Below are 20,187 nucleotides of genomic sequence, written 5' to 3' on the forward strand. Positions count from 1 at the left end.
CCCATGAAAATGTACTATTAATTTATTGTTATGTTCTTCACTGTAGGTAAGAGATATAATTTATGTTTTATTTGTATGGATTAGCGTTGCCAGATAAAATACAAGATCCCCAGTGAAATTTGAATTTCAAATATACAATGAAGGAGAATCCAAAATGCAAATTGAACTGGCATCCTGTGTTTTATCTATTAAATTTGGCAACTTGTCTGTAGGTATATCCCCCAGTTCATTATATTGGTAGCGCTCAGTGGCAGCTAATCAAACTGAGGGCCCGAGTCGCTACTGATGCTGGGGTCATGCTTTCTCCTGGAGACAGGTGTGAGTAGTTTTAGCTCTGTGCCACCGCGATCCCAAAGATCAGGCGGCTTTCCTGGAAAGATTTTCAGAATCTATTATCAACGTAATCATCATGAAAATATTTGATGAGAGCCCTGCATCACGCTGTATAATAAATTTAAGTAGAAAAGTCAAACCAGTGGTATTTTCATCAGGGCTTTGGATGTCAGGAGAAAATAGTTCCACACTCAGCGAATATAGATAGGTCTGTTTGGGGCTGTGTTAAATCCAATTGTGTGGAGGTTCTGAATAATCAGGAGTGACAGCATAAGCACTTTCTCTTCAAAGTGATTTTACAGAAAGCATTATTTCCTAAGGAAAGTACACATATAGCCCTCATAATGCTGAAAGAGCACTAATGTATCAATTTATTGGTGCTGGTGTCATGAGCCGCAGTTGCAAATTGTATTCAGATTTTCAACTTCACTCGCAGTTGCTGTTGGGGGAAGTTCCCTTCCCATGATAAAGCTTATTTCAAAAAAATTCTGGAACATTTTTGTAGTTCCCATGTGAGAGAGCCTTCAAGGCTCCTCACAGAAGGTTCTAACTTCACTTTGAGAAGCCAACTCAAACATGATGAAAAACAATGGTTTAGTTTTCCTCAATAAAAAGGGGGGGAAAAAAGTCGAGTTGGGCTATGTAATTTCAGCTTCCCTAAATAAGTCCTTTGGAAAGTTGTGGGGGGATCAAGCGTGTGATTTTGGTCTTGGCACACAACTTTGGAACTAACTTTTTTTTTTTTTTTTTTTACGTCTACCATGGATTTTCATAACGGATTTCTTCCCTGTATGATTTGTTCCATAGCTAAGTAATGGGTCTGATGTGGATGCCAAATTTTTCAACAACTTTTACTTTCCAGAGGAGGGTTAAATAGTTCTCTTAATAACTTGAAAGAAAAAAAATGTCAAGGTTTACCACAGTTCTTAGTCACAGGCTAAACGTTTTCAAGAGTTGTATTACTTTGAGCTATTTAGTCTCAAGATCTCCCCCAAGAAGAACAGAGTGTAAGGAGTTCAAAATGGAGTCCTTCTGAAACAGAGATAGCGCTGTTTGCACTGAAGCATGCGTTCGTGTTATCTTGATGTGGTCTTATGTGCTGAATCTTGCTTAGCCCTGTTCATCTGTCACCTGCTCTCCGTAAATCATCTTGGAAGCATCCAGGGTGCTGACTCATGAATCCCTCGTGTTTTCATACAGTTTGTGTTCATTTTGGTGGCGTTCACGGAGCAGCAGCAGTTATTCCCCTTCTGACTTTAATGAGTATGGACAGATAGGTACATTTTGTGGAGGTTTTTTCCTTCCCATAAGAAGTTATGCTTCATGTGAGCCGGCAGAGTCGTTTTCATTAAAAAGTAAACACAGAATCAATGGCCATAGCAAATTAATTGCTCTGGCGCTCAGCTCACTCTTGTCTGAGTAGGTTGGCATCACTCTCTCGTGCCTCAAATCTTCCCCACTCTGCCTATAAACGCCGTCATCTCCCCTATTTAAAATGAAAACTGAGAGTCTTCTCTCACCCTGTTTAATTACTGTCCACGCTGCTGCTTTTTACCACAGAAAATCAGTAGGCGATGCTGGCCGTGCCTGTCATCCACGGATCTGTTGTTCTGGGGTAGGGTCCAGTGCCACTGGCAGCCAAGATTAAGACCGATCCTGCCTCTGCATCACCGTCTCAACAAATGCGTTCCTGGGTACACTGTGAATGATGTGCGTCTCAAGAAGTACACACGGGACGCTTTCTTACCTTTGTCATTGTTTCTTCTCTTCTAGGTATCTCAGTAACGAAGAAGACGCATACATGTAAGTAATGCCTTTTTTTTAACCCAAAGTTTCTGAAGAGTTGGAATTCGCATATGTCTGGCTGCTGTGACCCTTCAAGTATAAACTAATGTTTCAGCTGTGATCCATGGTCAACAGAGGTCATACTTCTCTACCTGTAGTGGTCGGAAGTGGTACATCTCCACCTGTTTGTACTGAGTGTGTGTTCAAGAGAGTCTAGACATGGTCTGATGAATTCTAGTGATTCAAGTCATTAGTCTTCAGAAAAATCATCAAACCTAGTCAGGAGGATCAATTAATTACTTACTGATCACCCCTATTCTGGATCCTTCCACTGGTATGTTTCTAGGAAACATCACCTTGATTTCTTTTAAACTTTGGTCTCCTTTTCCTCACCACTAGTTCACGATTTAGGCCGTTTTGTACTTGTGTCTGTGGAGCAGAGGTACTGACTGGGAATATAGGTGCTGTCGCTCGACCATGAGTGTGGCCCATGAGGGCCCTGGTAAATGGCATTGGTAGTTTGATGTGGAAATGTGCGCTGGAATTACGCTCTGTATTCATCCCCACTTCTCAGGTTCAACTGCTTTCATCAATTGCCTTCATTCGAACTACACCATAAGTTTACAAACTCACGTCAATGTAAAGTGTTGTGATTTTGCAATCCGAGCAATAATGTTTGACTGTGCTTTGAACCTCAGGATGAAACTAATCCGTCATTGATGCAGGCAGTCAACTTTCACTGTACTTGACCAGCATACTTAGACTTTGAATTAATAGTGTCATCAGAATTAGATAACTATTTTAGACCACAGATATGTGCTACCCATGAGATGTGCTTGGGCATCCTTCTAAGGCAAGCTGTGGAGATATTTATGGCACAATTTAGGGCCGACAAAGATGTGTCCCCAAATATTTCCTAATTACGCTTTTAAAATTTTTGGTTTCATGTGAAACATTTGGGGGAAAAAATCTGTGTAACATCAAAGTAGTTTATCTTGTGCCTCAGTTGATTCTTGAAATCTGCTCTTGGGTTTGTCTGTCTGTCTATCTGTATTTGTAGCAAACAAAAAAAGCAAAACAAAACAAAACAAAAACAAACAAACAAAAGAACACCCCACCAAATTCGATGGTTGCCTGACTCTTAGGGCCCAGTCCTGCAGTCTCTCCACGTGGCTCTCCCATGGGCTTCAATGGAATTTTGTTTGAGGAAAGATGTAAAGGTCGGGTCCGTAATGGACACATGATCAGGACAGCACCTCCATCTCTCAATGCACAGTTCCAGTTGGCTGTCCCTCCATCACGGTAGTCTGTGGCCCTTAGCTTTTTGGGGGTTGTTTTGTCGTCGTTGTTGTTGTTGTTCTTGCTGTTGTCGGTGCATAATTGAGCTCATGATGACTGAGAGATTGACAGTGCAGGAGACTGAAGTCCTCTGTATATCCGCAGGGCAGGCATGGTACAGAGCGCTTCCTTGCACAGCCTTGCCCATGAGCTCGTCCCTGGCCTGGAGGGACCCACTCTAGAGGTGGTAAGTAATTCAGTCTTTCTGCTAGCTCAGTCCTGGGCCTCTCCCGAACAGGAGCGGATGATTATGCCTACTGTTTATGGTGGTTTGGGGTATGGACTCCTGGCCACCTGGCAATACACAGAAAGTCACTGACTATTTGCATTATGACTTGGCTCTTGGATAAGTGGATAAAACCACTAGTTGAACTCCATTGGATACAAAGAGTGCTCCTCAATAAGACAGAGACCAGAGATGTTAGTAACTATATAGACCATCCATCCATGAGGACCTTCAAGGAATTGTCATCCCTGAGACTAATTTCATTTGGCCTATTGCAGAAACAATAACTTGTGGTCACATTTAAAATCATAGAAAGATTTGGATGACAGCATGAGATTGGTGGCTAGTAAAGAAAAACTGGTGTTCCAGGAAGAGGGAATAGAACCAGGTTGGCCCTGCAACAAAGGCTTAACCAACTCCATCAGCTATACCTGCTTTAAAACAAAATCAAGATGTAGCCAGAGTGTGTAGATTTTGACTGCCTTTCTAACTATGGAAAACAGCAGGAAAAGTCTTAGGCATTAAGCATAAAATAAATGTAGAGAGACTTAAAATAAAGCTCGCTTTATGTAATTTAAATATTAAATTGACCCAAAGAGATCAGAAATCATCTTAGTTTTTGTTTGGTGTTTACTTTGATGATTGAGGGGAGAGGGCCCACGATAAAACAGATCAATGACGACTTGAGAAGAATAGCATCTGAGCAGACAGTTGACACAAGACTTTGCACATGCCAAGGAGAAATTGAATTGTCCAAGCTGGCGTGTTAGTGAAAGTCTTCTATGCCACTTAAATGTGGAGATTGTTTTTGTCACCCAACTCAGCAGACAACCCATCATATTTCTGATCTTAGCATCTCTACAGGGCCTACAACTTGTGAGGAGGAAGAAAATCAATCAGTTCTTTCTCCAATAACAGTCACCCAAATGACTTCTTCTTTAGCATCTGTCGGATTTTTCTTGAACACTGAACTGTCCTAACTTGCCTATAAGTTTTCCTAAGATGTTAAATTCCAGCTCCTCTTAAATCATCTTGACATCTGTTCTTCAAAAAGTTTCACTATCAGTGAACTATATGAATTCATTTTTGTACTGTCTCAAGACTTCCATTTTTAGCCAGTGTTCTGGAAACCCTGGTCAGGGCTTGACTACATAATCATCGACACCTGAAGTCACCCCACATTAGCAATTTCAGTCTGGGTTTCCTAACTGCCCTCACAGAGAGATGGTTCAACTTACAAATTAACATGTACAGTTGCAGAATATATTATCAGACTAGAGTGTCAGCTCACAGGTACACCAGTCAGAGGTGTGAGAACTACAAAATGAACCTGAGTAGATGTGACACCTGATCATATTTTAGGCCACCTTGTTATCTGGAAAGCATAGACATTGCTTCTTTAAAAAAATAAATAAATAAATAAAAGTGCTTTGGGTGAGTTGAGCCAGAAAGTCCCAGGAAGGAAAATCTGATTATTAGCTTCAGAGGAATTCACAAGCGGGGTGTTTGGAGAACTCAGATTCTCCTGAATTCTCGAGAAAGGCACTGGTGGTGTTTGTCATTAACTTTACTTGGCCGGTGGGAGAAGGCAAAGTTTTGGGCCTTCTAGTACTAAGTCATCATGACCAAACTGGTCAAAGAAGGCTTTCATTTGTGATATTCTGCAATTGTTGATAGGAAATGTTGCTGTCGGTTTTGGTATGTGAACAGAAAAGGAAGTGTTTACTTGTGGGGTAGGGATATATCAGATAAGTTTTACACCCTGTTGTAGAATTTCAGTTTAATCTTTGTGGTGATTATATATAGCACCTGTGTTTGGTTGGACACTTTAAAGATTGGTTTTACTTCGGTATTTCACAAGTTTGTTTTGGTCTCTTTCCTGCTGAAGTCGTACCATGTTGGGGAAGTATCTTTTTCATGGCATCAGCTGCTGTTTTGGATTTTATTTGCCAAGGACAACTGGTCATTTGCCCCTGGCTTTTTAATCTAAATCTACCTGGATAGTTCTGCCTACACTAAAATTATAGAAGATGGCAAATTTGGAGGTGAAAAAGTAAAAGAAAAATGCAACAGATCATCTTAGTTGTATCGAGCTGCTAGGAAGTTGAGCATCATGGAGTCAGGAACCTAAGGGAATTTAACAGCCAATCACCACAACGCAGACCCAAAAGACACCAGGTAGGCTCCTGGATGGTTTACAGAGGCAACAGATGATTGTGACTTCTTCCTGTTCTCATTCATGTTTATATTCTTTATTCTTCCTGTTGAAGTCTGTTCTGCTTGCTTTCTTCCCTCAGGATCAGGCACTTACAGTCACATGAAAATTGCAGGGGACTCGGTGAGCAGTCAGAAAAATGTATCTGTTTAATCTGAATCATGTCAGTTTTCCCCAATAAATAGCAAAATAAAATATGCTTCTGAATCTTCTGAAATATTTCAATTTTAACATGAATAGCCATTAAAGGTAATTGAGGACACTTTCCAATGTTTGCTTACGGTGGGCTAATACCTAACATATAAAATTAAAGTGCTATCTTATTTATAAAGAGATTCTAGCTCTCAATAGTAAAAATATTTTAGTACAAATCAGAATATTTCCTTGAGAAATAATCCTTTGTATCCGTAAAAAGAAAAAAAGTGTTTACCACAGTCATTTAAAGTGGAATAGGTTAATGTATTCACTTTTCACCCCTAGAGACTTGGCTTTGAATTTGACTCAGAGAAAATTAGTTTCGAGGCCTCAACCTCCTCTCCTTAGGCATTTGTTGATATCACAAAACCAACCCAACAATTTGTCACGATTGTTGCCATTTACTCAGGAGGTCCGGGAACTAAAATAACCTTATTTGCTCGTTTTCTTCTCTTGTCCTTGAGGCCATTCCTTTTGATTGTAGACTCTTAACGCCACCAAACTTGGGGCTCACCCATAGGATTTTCACAGTCCAGGAAAACTCAGCAACCATTCTTGGCAAAGCTTATGGAAGGTGCTTTGGTTATATAGTTAATAGGTTGCTGTGGCAACCCACGTGACTCAGGGTGTGACTCATAGTAAGTAGAATTTCAACTGCTGTTGGCAGGGTGTTTCATTAGGACAGGCCTGAAAAGAAGCCACACCGAAGTTCTCTTCGTCGGCTTTCATCCAGATTCCATCTACCCATTGAGAAAGAGAAAAGGGGATAACCCAGTGCTCACAAAGTAGCCAGAGGATTCATTTCTTAGCTTGCTGAGGCTACTCTCTGTCCCGGACATAAAGCTGGCTGGTACATGGTCAGAAGTAGATGCTGCCCTCATAGAGGGCTAACCAAATGGACAGCTGTTTACTGATTACCTGCTATGTGCTGACACGTTCTTTGCCCTCAAGGACCTCAAAGACCAGGCTGAAAGTGGGGATGGGGCGGGGGTGGGGTGAGTGGGCTTATATAGTCGCTGAAAACACAAATACCTCGTGTACCATTTGTAAAAGAGACAGCTCACAACTGGAAAGCAGACTGGTAGCTGGACATGTGGGGGAGGAGAAAAGAATTCCATGATCCGGGATTCGGCTACTGTGATCCAAGCCTACAGAAGGATGAAAGGAAAGGGATAGATTTAACCCTGGGTGCTGAAGGCTCTCCCTGCTGCACATCTCCCATTCTCACCCAAAGTAACACCTGTTCAGTCCCTTCAAGATCATCCAGTTCAGGGAAGTAAAAATCCCTCGTCCTGCCTGAAAATGTTTGCCTTGTTTAGACTCAGCCTGTGTGGCTGTAGCCAACCCTGCCTGAGCTTAACAGGATTTCTGTCTCATCATATTAAGATATAAATGGACTGCACTTGGCCCTGCCACTCAGTTCTTCCAAGGTAGAAGATTTACATAGTCTGAAAACCCACGGTTCATTCCATTAAAAAAACAACAACAACAGAATATTAGCTAAGTGTTTCCATCAGAGCATCCAGTTGACTCAAATTCGCTCTGTTCGTAGACATCAGATCCATGAATTGAATTTGGAAAAGTACTTGTGTTCGCATTTCATAACACAGGTTCACAAGGGTGTATTGAGATGGAGAGGTCACTGTAGGGGGAAGACACAAATGCCTAGCCTATCAGGTGCTAGTATGTACTTGATAGATTATATATTTAATAAACTCTGTTACATAGTTGGGTTGATCTTTAAAGAAGGCTGGGTGTCTATCACAGAGTTTCATGTTACTTTTGTTTCAGTCATGGCAATAATATGGAGTAGCAGTAGAAGTACCCGTAGATGTAGTTAACAGCAGGGTAGGAACTGCCACCCCTGGGGCACCTGGCTGACGCTCAATGGGTTGAGCGTCAGACTTCAGCTCAGGTCATGATCTCACAGTTTGTGAGTTCGAGCCCCACATCGGGCTCTGTGCTGTCAGCACGAAGCCTGTTTTGGATCCTCTCTTTCTCTCTCTCTCTCTCTCTCTCTCTCTCTCTCTCTCTCTCTATCTCTCTATCTATCTTTCTCCCTCCCTCCCTCCCTGTCCCTCTCCCTCCCTCCCTCCCTCAAAAATAAATAAACATTAAAAAAGGAACTGCCACCCCTGAGCAATTAATTCTGATACTCCAGGTGTTGTGTTTAGCACTTTATGTGCATTATCTCATTTAATCTTCTCATCACCTCCATGAGCTCTGTACCACATATGTCCCCAGCTTGTATGAGAAAATTTATCTGAGGGATCAGCAGCATAAAGGAGCAAAAAAACTTGCAAACTCATCCAGCTGGTGACAGGCAGAGCCGGGACGCAGAGAAGATTGAGTCCTCACACGCACAGAAATGCCACACCATTATCTCCAGTATCAGCATTAGGTAACGTCATGGAACACTTAGAAAGTGCTAGATGCTTTTCTGAGCACTTTGCACATGTTCGTTTATTTCATCTTTTCCACAACCTTGTGATGTAGGTCTTGCTGCTACCCCACTCTCCAGGTAAAAACTGAGCCCCAGACGTCTCCAACTAGCTAGTATGTGATGGAACAGGATTAAAGCCACTCCACAGAGCCTAAATGCTCCTACAGTAACAGAGTAGACTTCCACTCTAGACTATAGCAAGAAAGTCAAGTGTAACAGCCATTCCTACAACTGATTCAGGTTCTTTAAACGTACAACTATTTTACCTGTAAAGGCTTCTAAGCTTGGTGAACGAACTGATGATAACAAAAAAAGGGGGGGGGGGGGAATGTTATTCCTACTATATGAAAAAATTCATGTAAACAAAGCAGTGTGCATAAAACCATGCAGGCTTCTTACTTTAAAATGATCATTACTTCTCTTTTTAACAATCTAACCTAATTTGGCAAAGAACTGGCATCCACTTAATATCACTGTTCGTACAACTCAACTGATTCTGTAATAGTTCAAAATGGTTACTTTTGATTCTAAGATACTTATGTCCCCCACAATAATAGTAAAGTGTATTTCTTTTGGCATGAATCCATTTTTCACTGCAACTAAGTCTTTAATAATGGACCTTAATAACATATATAATAAATTTGTGCATTATTCTTTTGTCAGACCAACTGATAATTCATGTATAGCTTTCATTACCACTAAGAGGTAGTATGATTCAGGACACTGTGGTTTCCCTGAACCCTAACCAAAAACAAACAAAACCATGAAGGCAACAAGAATGCCCAGAGGGTTGAAATATGTATCAAAACCATCCATACGAGAATTAAACATCTAGGTTTTGAGTATGCTTATGCTTACCTGAATTTAGAATTGGATTTATGGTTATATCAGCTTCTCTGTTTTTTGGGATCTGCATCCAAAGGAATAAAAACAGAGGAAAAACAGATGCCAATGTGTTTGAAATATGAAAAAAGTTATTGTTGTACATTAATTTCTTTATAAATTACACAAAATTTTTTGTAGCAACTCTGTCAGCTACTCTGCCAGGAAATTAGTTTATTTGTAGTCACATGGTCCCTTTTGATTGTAATTGATGCCTGTATCTGCATATTATGGTAACTAAGGTTCTGATTTCCAACCTACCCAATTACCCTTTTTCCTGGGGCTTCCCAGGATTCCTTACAGTGGAATTTTCTCCACCTACTTCACCTCCACCTCTGAGTAAAGTTTGTCTATGTAGGAGTGATAGCTTTTCCCTTGTTTTACTTTGTTGGTCTCCTAGGTAAAACTCCTAATGTCTTAAGTAGTTAACAGCCAAGCATAATGACTGGAAGGCATATTGAGGAGTAGAAAATGCTCGAGTGTGTAGGATTAAGCTTCAGATTCAGCAAAAGAGACTCCGTAAATCTTTGCTTAAAATTTTGTTTTTTGGGGGCGCCTGGGTGGCTCAGTCAGTTAAGTATCTGACTTCGGCTCAGGTCATGATCTTGTGGATTGCCAGTCTGAGCCCCATGTCGGGCTCTGTGCTGACAGCTCAGAGCCTGGAGCCTGCTTCGGATTCTGTGTCTCCCTCTGTCTCTGCTCCTCCCCCTCTCACACTCTGTCTCTCTCTCACTCTCAAAAATAAACATTTAAAAAATAAAAATAAAATAAAATAAATAAAATCTGTTTTCGTAGGAGAGAGGGAGGAAATTGTATGGTAGGTAACCCAGATACCTGTAATACTAAGATCTAAGGAAGGAAAGCTGGAAAGCAGACCACAGGTACGCCCTGTAGAAAGAGCATGGGGCTGGGGGTCAGACTGATCTTTTTAGCTTGGTATTTCCAACCCCTCTTCTGTGCCTAGCACTGTGTTAGGTATAGAAAGTTTAAGTCATAACCCTCACTCTCTAATAGCTTAGTCTGCATCTGAGGAGAAAGGGCAGACCTGTTTGAGCAACCTGTAGTAATGAAGGAATTGCAGGAAAATGCAGGGTTATGATGCAAGTCGGATTATCTGTATGCATTGGGGATGCTAGTAGTGAGCTGAGCTTGTTCTGGAATGGTAGCAATGATTAGGTGTTTGATCAGGTGGATCAAGGCAGGGAGGGGGGGCAGTGGAGGATGATTGTGTAGACCTGTCTGACTAGAATAGCGTATTAACAAGGAAAAGGAAGGACAAGAAGAACAGTGGTAAGGTTCTGGCTTTATCTCAGGACCAATGGGGAGCCACAGAATGTGTATGAAAAATACACTGACCTTTAAATAATGCTTTTATTGCCACGGTCATTTAGTGAGCGTTACATAAAGCAGACATTCCATACTTCAGTCCCGTCTCCGAAATCAGACAGAATTCTCATCCTTAGATAGAGGTTCTTCTCTGGCCTTTCTTCTGATTAACTGTATAGCGGAAATGCTCATTGAGCAGGACAGATCTAGTCCGAAAAGAGAAGGCTGTTCTGATTATTAAAGAAAAAAGAGTGTTTTATTTTTTCTCCATCTTCCCAGTTTCAAGGTCTAATTGTAAGACCAGTTCTTACCATTTCATTGAAATCAGAGGAATGAAATAAGCCTAAAAAATATATATGCACTTTGAATTGTGTGGCTGATGGTTCTCCTTGCTTTCTTTCATTCCTACTGTTAATTGGATCCTACTGTAATACCAGGAGCCTATGTCTTTCCGACCCGTTATAACTCGACCATATGTAGCTTTGTAAAAATTTGAAGCCCAGGTTCCACATCTTGTTCACACCTTAGGCAGGCAAAGTAGACTGTATTGACTGTGACGTTTTCATCAGCACAAAGAATTCTCTCCCTCACACGGCTAGACAATACAAGAGGATGATTGTACTTCCTTTTCTCTTGTGGGTATTTCTTAATTTTCCAAGAATGAGTCTCTATTGTTTCACTTAAAGAACAGTAAGATTCAAATGAAGCATTTTCATCAGCTGCATGTTCACAGAAGTCTTCAGGATATAATGAACTATAGCGCATTACCTTTTCTGTCTCTCTGAACGTGGTATCTATCTTTTTGTGTCGACAAAACTGAAAATTCACTTTCCCTCCCCAAGTTGGGGCATCGGGATAATTGATTGTTACCAGTCTCTGCTGTTAGTAGACAAGATAACACCAGTGCCTCTGGAGAACGGGTAAAAACTAAACTCTGTCCCCTGAGGCCAATGAAATCGCTGTTTGGTCCCTTGTGTGAAACTTCCTAATAACTTAACTGGGCAGCCTCTGGGTCCCTGGAGGGTTTCTCCACAAGAGTATTCCCTCTCTTTGTTAAGATTGCTTATTAAAAATGATTTTATAATGAAGTTGCCTCAAATAGCTGCTCTTTTCCTGGTTGTCCTTGAAGCTGTGGTGAAGAATCTTAGAGACAACTGTCTAGGGTTTTCCTCCTTGTTAAAAACTTCTCTCTTACCACTGTTACTCTTGATTTTTAAGGAGACAAAGTCTAACTGACACAAGTCCCTCTCCGGTTGATTATGTCGCTTAAAACCCTGTGCAAGGCATTATTGGTAGTTAAGCTTGTCATTTGGGCTCAGGAATCGAATTGATCTACATGGATGGAGGACATTTAAGTCTGCAGTGGGAACAAGGCTGTCGGGCTTCCCCGGAAGAGCAGTGGCTGGGGAATGCTCTTGCTAATTCTGCCCCTGACTCCATCACAACAATGATATCCAATTATTTTCTCTCTTTGGTCCTAGATTTCTCCTATCTGCAAACTAACCAGTTTCCTGCCATGAGGAACTGTCATGAAGAGGAATCAAATAATAATTAAAAAAAAATTAGTAGTGCATTCTTTTCTATCCATGCTCTGTATAAGTTCAAAGACTTCTAATAAATGTAGGCAATTGGAAGAATCAGGGTGTTGTTGTGGTTGTTGTTGTTGTTGTTGTTGCTGTCCACATCATCGGCTTGGCTCTTTGGCTTGAAGAGGCTTCAATATGCTGGTGTATTTAATATGAAGAAAGATAAAGCAGATGTCAATAGGGCTTACCATTGGGAACATCTACTTCAGACTTGGTGTCCCAATGGCCAGGTGACTCAGGAAACGGCAAACCATATAAAGTTGTTAGTGACAGATGCCGCTTGAAATATTTTTCTAACTCGAAAGCTTGTCAGGCGGTAAATCTACAGAGCAGAGTGTTCAAGATGCAGGTCGGCCCTCCTTTGGCTTTGTGAGTACAGTACATCACCAAGAGTCAGAGGGACCATCGTGAGTCTTTTAGCGGAGAGATCAGTGTGGTCCAGTTGTGCTAAGAATTACTGTGCGCTAAGCTGTGCTAAGAACATGCCTTGGCTAAACTCTGTCCTCTAAGACCAGGTGTGTTAGAAAATACTGTCTTTGTACTCAGCAAGTCCTGTTCCCTCCTTTCTCAAATAAAAAGAAGAAAAGAAAAAGAAAACCGATGACCTGCTCTGGATTCCCATTGCCAGCAGGATCTTCTCATTCCCCCTCCTTAATAACCTCGTAGGGCTTTCCGTTGCCTCGGGAGTCTACACTTCTTAGTATGGCTCTCAAGGGCTTTAGCAATCTGATCTTAATATTTCCACCGCTCCTTCCTTGCCTTGTAGGCTGGCAGTTTCTGCCATCCTCGGTGACCAGTTTCTACACGACTGTACAGGGGGCATACCTCAGTGCCTTTGCTTCTGTTGTATCTTGTTTGTCCTGGAATGTCCTGCACCAACTGCTGCACCTGTAGAATTCTTATTGCTCCACCAAAGGCCAATACAAATAGCATCTGCCATGGAAAGCCTTCTCCAACCCCCACCCTCTTTGTTAAACTATTAACTGCAGCCTCCCTGCTCCCACAGTACATTATTAAGGTGGCAGTACAGAAAGTATATTGTAAATCGTTGTTGTTTATGTAGCTTTGTCCTAGATATGGTTTAATTATCTTTATATCCCTTAGGCTTAGCAGAATGATTGGTATCTACTATGTGTTCATTTAATATCTGTATATTTTAAATAAGCGTGTGTGTGTCTGTGTGTGTGTGTACAGACACAACATTATGACCTCCCGTTCTTCTTGCACATTTGAGGCTAGGGAAGAATAATGATCTTTTCGTTATTAACAGCTGAAAGGAAGAACAGATATTTAATATTTGAAATTGTATTGTGAGATTCGTACTATATGATTTTGGAAACCAATACTGCAACTCAAAGGTCTTCTTGATGTCTGACAACTTACCATACGTATCTCGAGTCTCAGTTCTAGCACTGCTCGCTTCAAAGTTTTGGTTTCTTTTGTTAATATTTAAGTCAGAATCTCATCCAGAAGGCTTAAAAGTACTTATTTTTATTCTAAGATGAAAAACATGTTACTTTTCTGAGTAACCTCTTAAGCACCATTTGTTTGCATTATCAATACAAGATTTTATAAACCAGATGATCAACTCTATAGAGTACAAAGTAAAGAGTCATTTTCACTTACCTTTGGCATCTATTTAAAGGCAGAGGAGGGGTGCCTGGGTGGCTCAGTCGGTTGAGCGTCCAACTTCAGCTCAGGTCATGATCTCACAGCTCATGAGTTCAAACCCCATGTTGGGCTCTGTGCTGACAGCTCAGAGCCTGGAGTTTGCTTCGGATTCTGTGTCTCCCTCTTTCGCTGTGCCCCTCCCTCATTCATGTTCTGTCTCTCTCTCAAGAATAAATAAAACATTAAAAAATAAATAAATAAATAAAGGCAGAGGAGAAAACATATCTTTGAGAGCAAAGCATTGGCCGTTCTTTCCACCCATGGAGAGAGTACCTTCTATCAAGGAAAATATCCTACGTTTGTCTGATCTATAGAGGGAAAAGCGATCCTAATGTGTTAAACAATTTGGGAAGTGGATGTCTTGATAATCCTAGATTATTCACTGAGTCTTAAGGTAAATTCCAGAAGTAAATGGCATTTATTTGTTCAAAGTCCAAACACGTGACATTGCTATGTTTGTCTGGCCTGGAATGTAAGTATGTTTCCTTAGCTTCGCAGGGACCAATGATTTCACAACGCTGGCCCTCTTCAGAAGTAGCTGCACACAGCCATGCTTTCCGTCTGCTCTTCCTTGCAGTCCTCTGCCTTTTCAGCTTTCTGAGCAGCTTCCTCACTTCTTTTGTTTGTAACTCTTTCTGGAGTCCAAACAAGAGGAGCCAAATCATCCCCTGCAGTATCAATTCCTTGAGTGGAAACCTTGCTTTGTAAATGAGAGGGTGAGATGTGACCCAATAACAGAGTCTATTTTTATTTTAATTTTAATTTATTTCCTGGTGGCCCTTTATGCCTCCTTAGGCGATGACCTAACCAATTCTATCTTAACACTGATTTTTTTGTTTCTTCCAAGGTCAAAAAGCACGTTGGAATCATTATGACAGGAGAGTAAATGTTTTCTTGCCTCTAATGGAAAGTCCATCTCTTCATATGAAATGTAAAGTCTGGTTTTCGCAGCTTTATGAAGCGCAGCCTTTCTCTCGTGAGGCTTCTATTAGCAAGCTAACAGAGAACAGGGGGAAGAAAGATCTTTGATTTTTGATGGAAACACCATCTCTTGTAATCTCTTTCATCCCTCTCCTTTCTCAGATGGGAGTCTTTAATAACGCAGCCAAAGGAGCTGTCTTCATTTTGTGCTGCAGTTTCACATAGCAAAGTGCAAGCAAAAGTCAAAACTGTCCTAGAAGGCGCTCAACCTGTGGTTTTCCAGGTTGGAAAAGGGAAAGCTGTTACACCATCACACGTAGACATGTGTCCCCATACTACCCCCCCCCACCGCCCCCCACCAAAAAAAAAAAAAAAAAAAAAAAAAGTTCTGGCTGTTAGCTCTAAATCAAAGAACTTTCCATGGCCTGATTTGTGGAAGTTACCTAATCCTACCTATAATTGGGGTGATTTGAGAGATGGGAAAATGTTCTCATTTTCATTATGGGAGTCACTGGGGGACAGTGTCATTGAGAAGAATATGTTCTTTTTGCCCTAAATTGCTTTACCTGAGATGCTATTGGTATGTTTCACTTAAGTTACATTTCTAATGAACAAAATGACCAGTGTGGGTCCCTTTCTCAGAGACTCTACTAGTGCTTAAGCTAGTCTTTAATGCTCAGTGAGCTTTCCTTCATTCCATCTCAGAGTTTTACTCCTAAGGAAAAATTCTAGAGGGTTGAGTTAATATGCCCCTGGAACACAGAAGAGTCAGCTTCTAACATTCTGCATATGGTCGAAGGATCTACATACTGTCCATGATTCGTCTATGTTAATACAATGGTAATACCTCATCATAAAGTTTTTTACATTGTATGATCGCCATTGAGTGAACTCACCTTGTAATGCCAGACTTCGGAAACTTCTGGAACCAACCCTCTTGGCACAGAGGCTGGGCTGGATCTACCCCACAGTGAATAAAGTGAAGTTCTCCCATAGTCTCATCTAAAATTCACAATTTCTCCCAGCTTGTCACCCCTACCATTAAATAAATTGGGCTGAGATTCGGTTCCCCAGAGAGTAGACTCTGAGATTTGCATAGAGGAAGTTGATCAGGGAGTGCTTCTAGGAACAACACCTGTGAGGGGTGAAGGAAGCTGCATTGGGCAGGAGAAACTGAACTGTCATGCATTTGTAGCCTGAGTTCAGCAGATGCAGCAGGGAGATGAGAAGCAGGGGTAACCCTTGAGAGATGTCCTAAATCGAGGCGAGGAGGCTGGATATTTTACCCTGCATCACCCAGCCACCGGATGCCAGCTGCCCACAGGAAAAGACATAATATTGGGCAAGGCAGCTCCCTTTAGCTAAAAGCAAGTCTCAGTTGTGAGCCACTGACAGTCAACACTCAAGGCCCCCAAGGAGAATAAGGATCTCAGTCCTGGTGGCAGCAAAGGATTTGGGTGGCATGCCACAGTATCATTATACAGGGGCCAAAAAAGACATTAAATTTCACTTTTGGGGAAAAATGTTTCCTGTGTTTGAAATGACACACATTTTATTGCTTAGCTAGGATGTAAACTAATAAAAATATATGCTTGGCCTCAGCATTATGGTATACCAGAATTGCAAATGCTGAAGAAAAAAATAGTATTTTTTTTTTCTGTTGAATAAGATTCTTCGTGAAAATTTCTGGTCCTGGATGTGTGTGTTATAAATCATATGTTTGTGCAATTTCACGTAATGTTTTATTTTTCCACACATGGACATTCCAGAGAGTTAACACATTTTTCTCAATTATAAAAATAAATAACACATTTCCAACTCTTTTGGCTCATGTAAAATGAATTCATATAGGAATAAAGAGAATGCTTACAAAGAACTAGTTATACATATTACCTGTTACTTTTTGGATTTTGACAGTCTACTGTCTTACATTTGAGGTACAGTATCTAAGTATATTGCAGGGCCTATTTGTGTATATAGTATCTCTCTTTTTATGAAATTCCACCCTCGTTTTGCCTGTTAGCAACTACTTGCAGGATTAAGCTGGAGATTAGTGGTGGCTGCAAAGATGAGAACCATCATGAGCCAATAATCCCATCCCCCAACTATTGCCTTCTAAGAAAAAGCTTCTCAGTAGTAATTAGTGATAAAGTACAGAATGAGTTTTTGTTTCATTCCTCAGAATTTTCACATAAACTCTGATTTAGTGAAATTTGACTTCAATTTTAATTCTGAGAATAAGAGATCCCAGGGGCGCCTGGGTGGCTCAGTCGGTTGGGCATCCGACTTCGGCTCAGGTCATGATCTCACAGTCTGTGAGTTTGAGCCCCGCGTCAGGCTCTGTGCTCACAGCTCAGAGCCTGGAGCCTGCTTTGGAGTCTGTGTCTCCCTCTCTCTCTGCCCCTCCCCTGCTCATGCTCTGTTTCTCTCTGTCTCAAAAATAAATAAAAACATTTTAAAATTTTTTAAAAAAAGAAAAGAATAAGAGATCCCAATATGAGAAAAAGCAATCCAAACTGTGTTCGTGGAGTACTGTAGAAAGAACTGAGTGTTTCCACTCTTTCCACCTTGCTTCAAAATACATCTCCCAATACCAACGCCAACGTTCTAAAGCTCCAAATTTTTCTTCATGGAATTGCCATAGTTTAGAATACCCCTCTTCCCTCCAGAACCAGAAGCTTGAGACACCTTGCAGATCTGAACAAGGGCTTTCCAGTTTCACAGATCCTGAAGTTTCAGACAAGTATCTGAACTTGTAGAGTTCAGATAGAGTCAGGGTTTATCTAAATGGAATTCAATCTGTATTGCTTTCCTGGATTTAGTTTCTATGCCTCTGCTTGGAAAGGAGGGGCCCTTTCAGGTTGATAATGAAGTTAATTCAGATTATTCTTTCCTTTACTCAAAGAGAATCAATAGATTGGAGAAACTCTTTACCTGGTCTAAAAGCTTCCATGGTTCCAACAGCTCCTACCTGGGAACATCCCCAGCCATTCTTTTGGAGATCCCTGTGTCTGAGCCCTGTGAAAGCGATTCTGATGGTGCCCGTGGACATCAGTGGCCGCCTGATCTGTCTGGCCTGGGTATTACCATCATAATTACAAGGTCCTGACAGCAGCTTTTCAAGTGGCAAAATTATTGGGAGGACAGTCTCCTGTAACTCACTCTTGGGAGAGGAGTGGAGTCCCCTGTATGCTCTACCAAGTAACCCATCTAAATTTGCCCTTTCACAGATGTCTGATCCATCCCATCCAATGACATGCATTGTGTAACCACTCCACTTCTTTAGAAAACATACTGATAGTGTAAATTACAGTGGTTTTTTAATATAAAGGTAGCTAATGAGCTGAAATGCATTATGATTGCTATTTCAATGGACAGGATGAATCTGCTCCTTAATTTTTTCCTTGCAGGGGGGCGACTCTCTTCTCTCTCTCTCTCTCTCTCTCTCTCTCTCTCTCTATATATATATATATATATATATATATATATTTTTTTTTTTTTTTTTTTTTTTTTTTTTGCCTGAATTTCAGTGAGTGATTCACATTACTGTCAATTACACGCCCTTATTATGTACTACAGCCACCAGGCAGCTGTCCAGGAAAACACAAGTCTGAAAGTGCTTCTCTTTTAAGAAAATTAAATTCATGGTTGCTCCTCCTTTGGGCATGGGCAACAGGCAGGAAGCCTCCACTTTCTTGCCAAAGAAAGGGATAAGGCCTTGTCTACTTTATCTGGATTAAATACCCACTCTGACATCTTGAGATCTTGATACCAATGCCCAGATGCAGGGCTTGGTTTGGGTTTCTAAATACTCTTTTTTATTTGTTTGTTTCAGCGTGTGTAAGAAAACACAGACTGGTGTTATAAAACAGTATTTCTAGTTATGAGTCACAGCATTGCCTGTGCATTACCAGAAAGGCTGTGTGAAGTCTGAATGGAGAAACTGTTCACTTTCCTCCTTCCCAACAGACAGAGTCTATGACAGCTTAGGGCTCTTAGCCCTATTTGCAAAGCTAGCCCCGTTGTCTCCATATTCAGTCGCATGTCTCTTTTTTGAAGTTTGGGTAAAACTACATCTGAAGACTACATCTACTATTGGGCTGCTCTACAGTCCCAGAAATTCTGCTTTTATATGGGCAAATGAGGGCTGCTAGGCTTTGTCAGATGTATTCTTCCTGGGAATGTTACAGAATGTAAAAATACGGTCTCTATGGTGAGTGGGTAAAGTTGCCTAAATAGTTCATGCATTTGAGAAAACTGTGAGAATTAGTTGATATATTTCCAGTTCAGAGTCTTTAACTTCATTTGTATCTGATTCTTAGAATCAGACATTTCAAATAATGAAATATTCAGTAGCTTTCAAGCTGGGCTTCACACAATCTGTGTTCCAGATACATTGTGCCTAAGTGATGTTGGAATCTTAAATAAATATTTGAAAGACAAAGGATTGTGAATTGAGTGCAATCACTTTCACCTCTGCCCTTGTTTAGAAGCAGATTCAAGCCAAAAATTGAAAAAATAGTTTTTTTAGGTGATGGATGAAATTTAAATATGGACTGGTATTTTAGATGATACTAAGGAATTATTTCTTTAATACTGTCAGGTGTAATCATGGCATGGTAGATGTTTCTTTAAAAATCTCTATCAGAGGGGCACCTGAGTGGCTCAGTCAGTTGAGCATCCGACTTCGGCTCACATCATGATCTCACGGTTTGTGAGTTTGAGCCCCGCCTCCGGCTTGTTGCTGTCAGTGCAGAGCCTGCTTTATGCCTTCTGCCCAGCCCGCCATCCTCCGCCCACCCCCCCAGCCTCTCTGCCCCTCCTCCACTTGGGCACGCAGGAAAAGTCTCTATCAGAGATGAACACCATAGTAGTTGTGGGTGAAATGACAGGATATCTGAGATCTACTCTAAAATTCTCCGGGAAAAATATATTGAGGTGAGACTAGGCACAGGTGAAGCAGGAGTAGCAAAACATTTGTTTTACCAGGAGGGAGGGGGGAGTGCATGGAGCTGTATAATACTATTCAAGTTTTGCATAAGCCTGAAAATTTTTTAACAGTTACCTTTTTCTCACCTTCTTGTCATCTGTGATTTCTAAGATGATTATATTTACATAGATGGTTTGACCATTTGGGTAATTAGTCTTTGATGAGAAAAAGATGATACCGATGAGCACCTCAAGTTCAGAAGGTTGATGGTGATCTCTCATACTCCATAAATCCCTGCATCTCTATAAAAATTCTGCGCTGTTAGCATCCATGTGA

The 20,187-nt window shown here is 41.0% G+C and overlaps 1 protein-coding gene across 2 annotated transcripts in view; it reads left to right on the forward strand.

The window, feature by feature from the left end:
• RORA (RAR related orphan receptor A) overlaps nucleotides 1-20,187 on the forward strand; it is a 711,987-nt gene that overhangs the window by 529,044 nt on the left and 162,756 nt on the right. For both annotated transcript variants that reach the window (XM_042941849.1, XM_042941850.1), the window contains exon 2: nucleotides 2,107-2,136. In XM_042941849.1, the coding sequence (XP_042797783.1) occupies nucleotides 2,107-2,136 (30 nt within the window). The remainder of the gene's footprint in view (nucleotides 1-2,106; nucleotides 2,137-20,187) is intronic.

Source organism: Panthera leo, chromosome B3 (assembly GCF_018350215.1).
Source record: "Panthera leo isolate Ple1 chromosome B3, P.leo_Ple1_pat1.1, whole genome shotgun sequence".
Taxonomy (NCBI): domain Eukaryota; kingdom Metazoa; phylum Chordata; class Mammalia; order Carnivora; family Felidae; genus Panthera; species Panthera leo.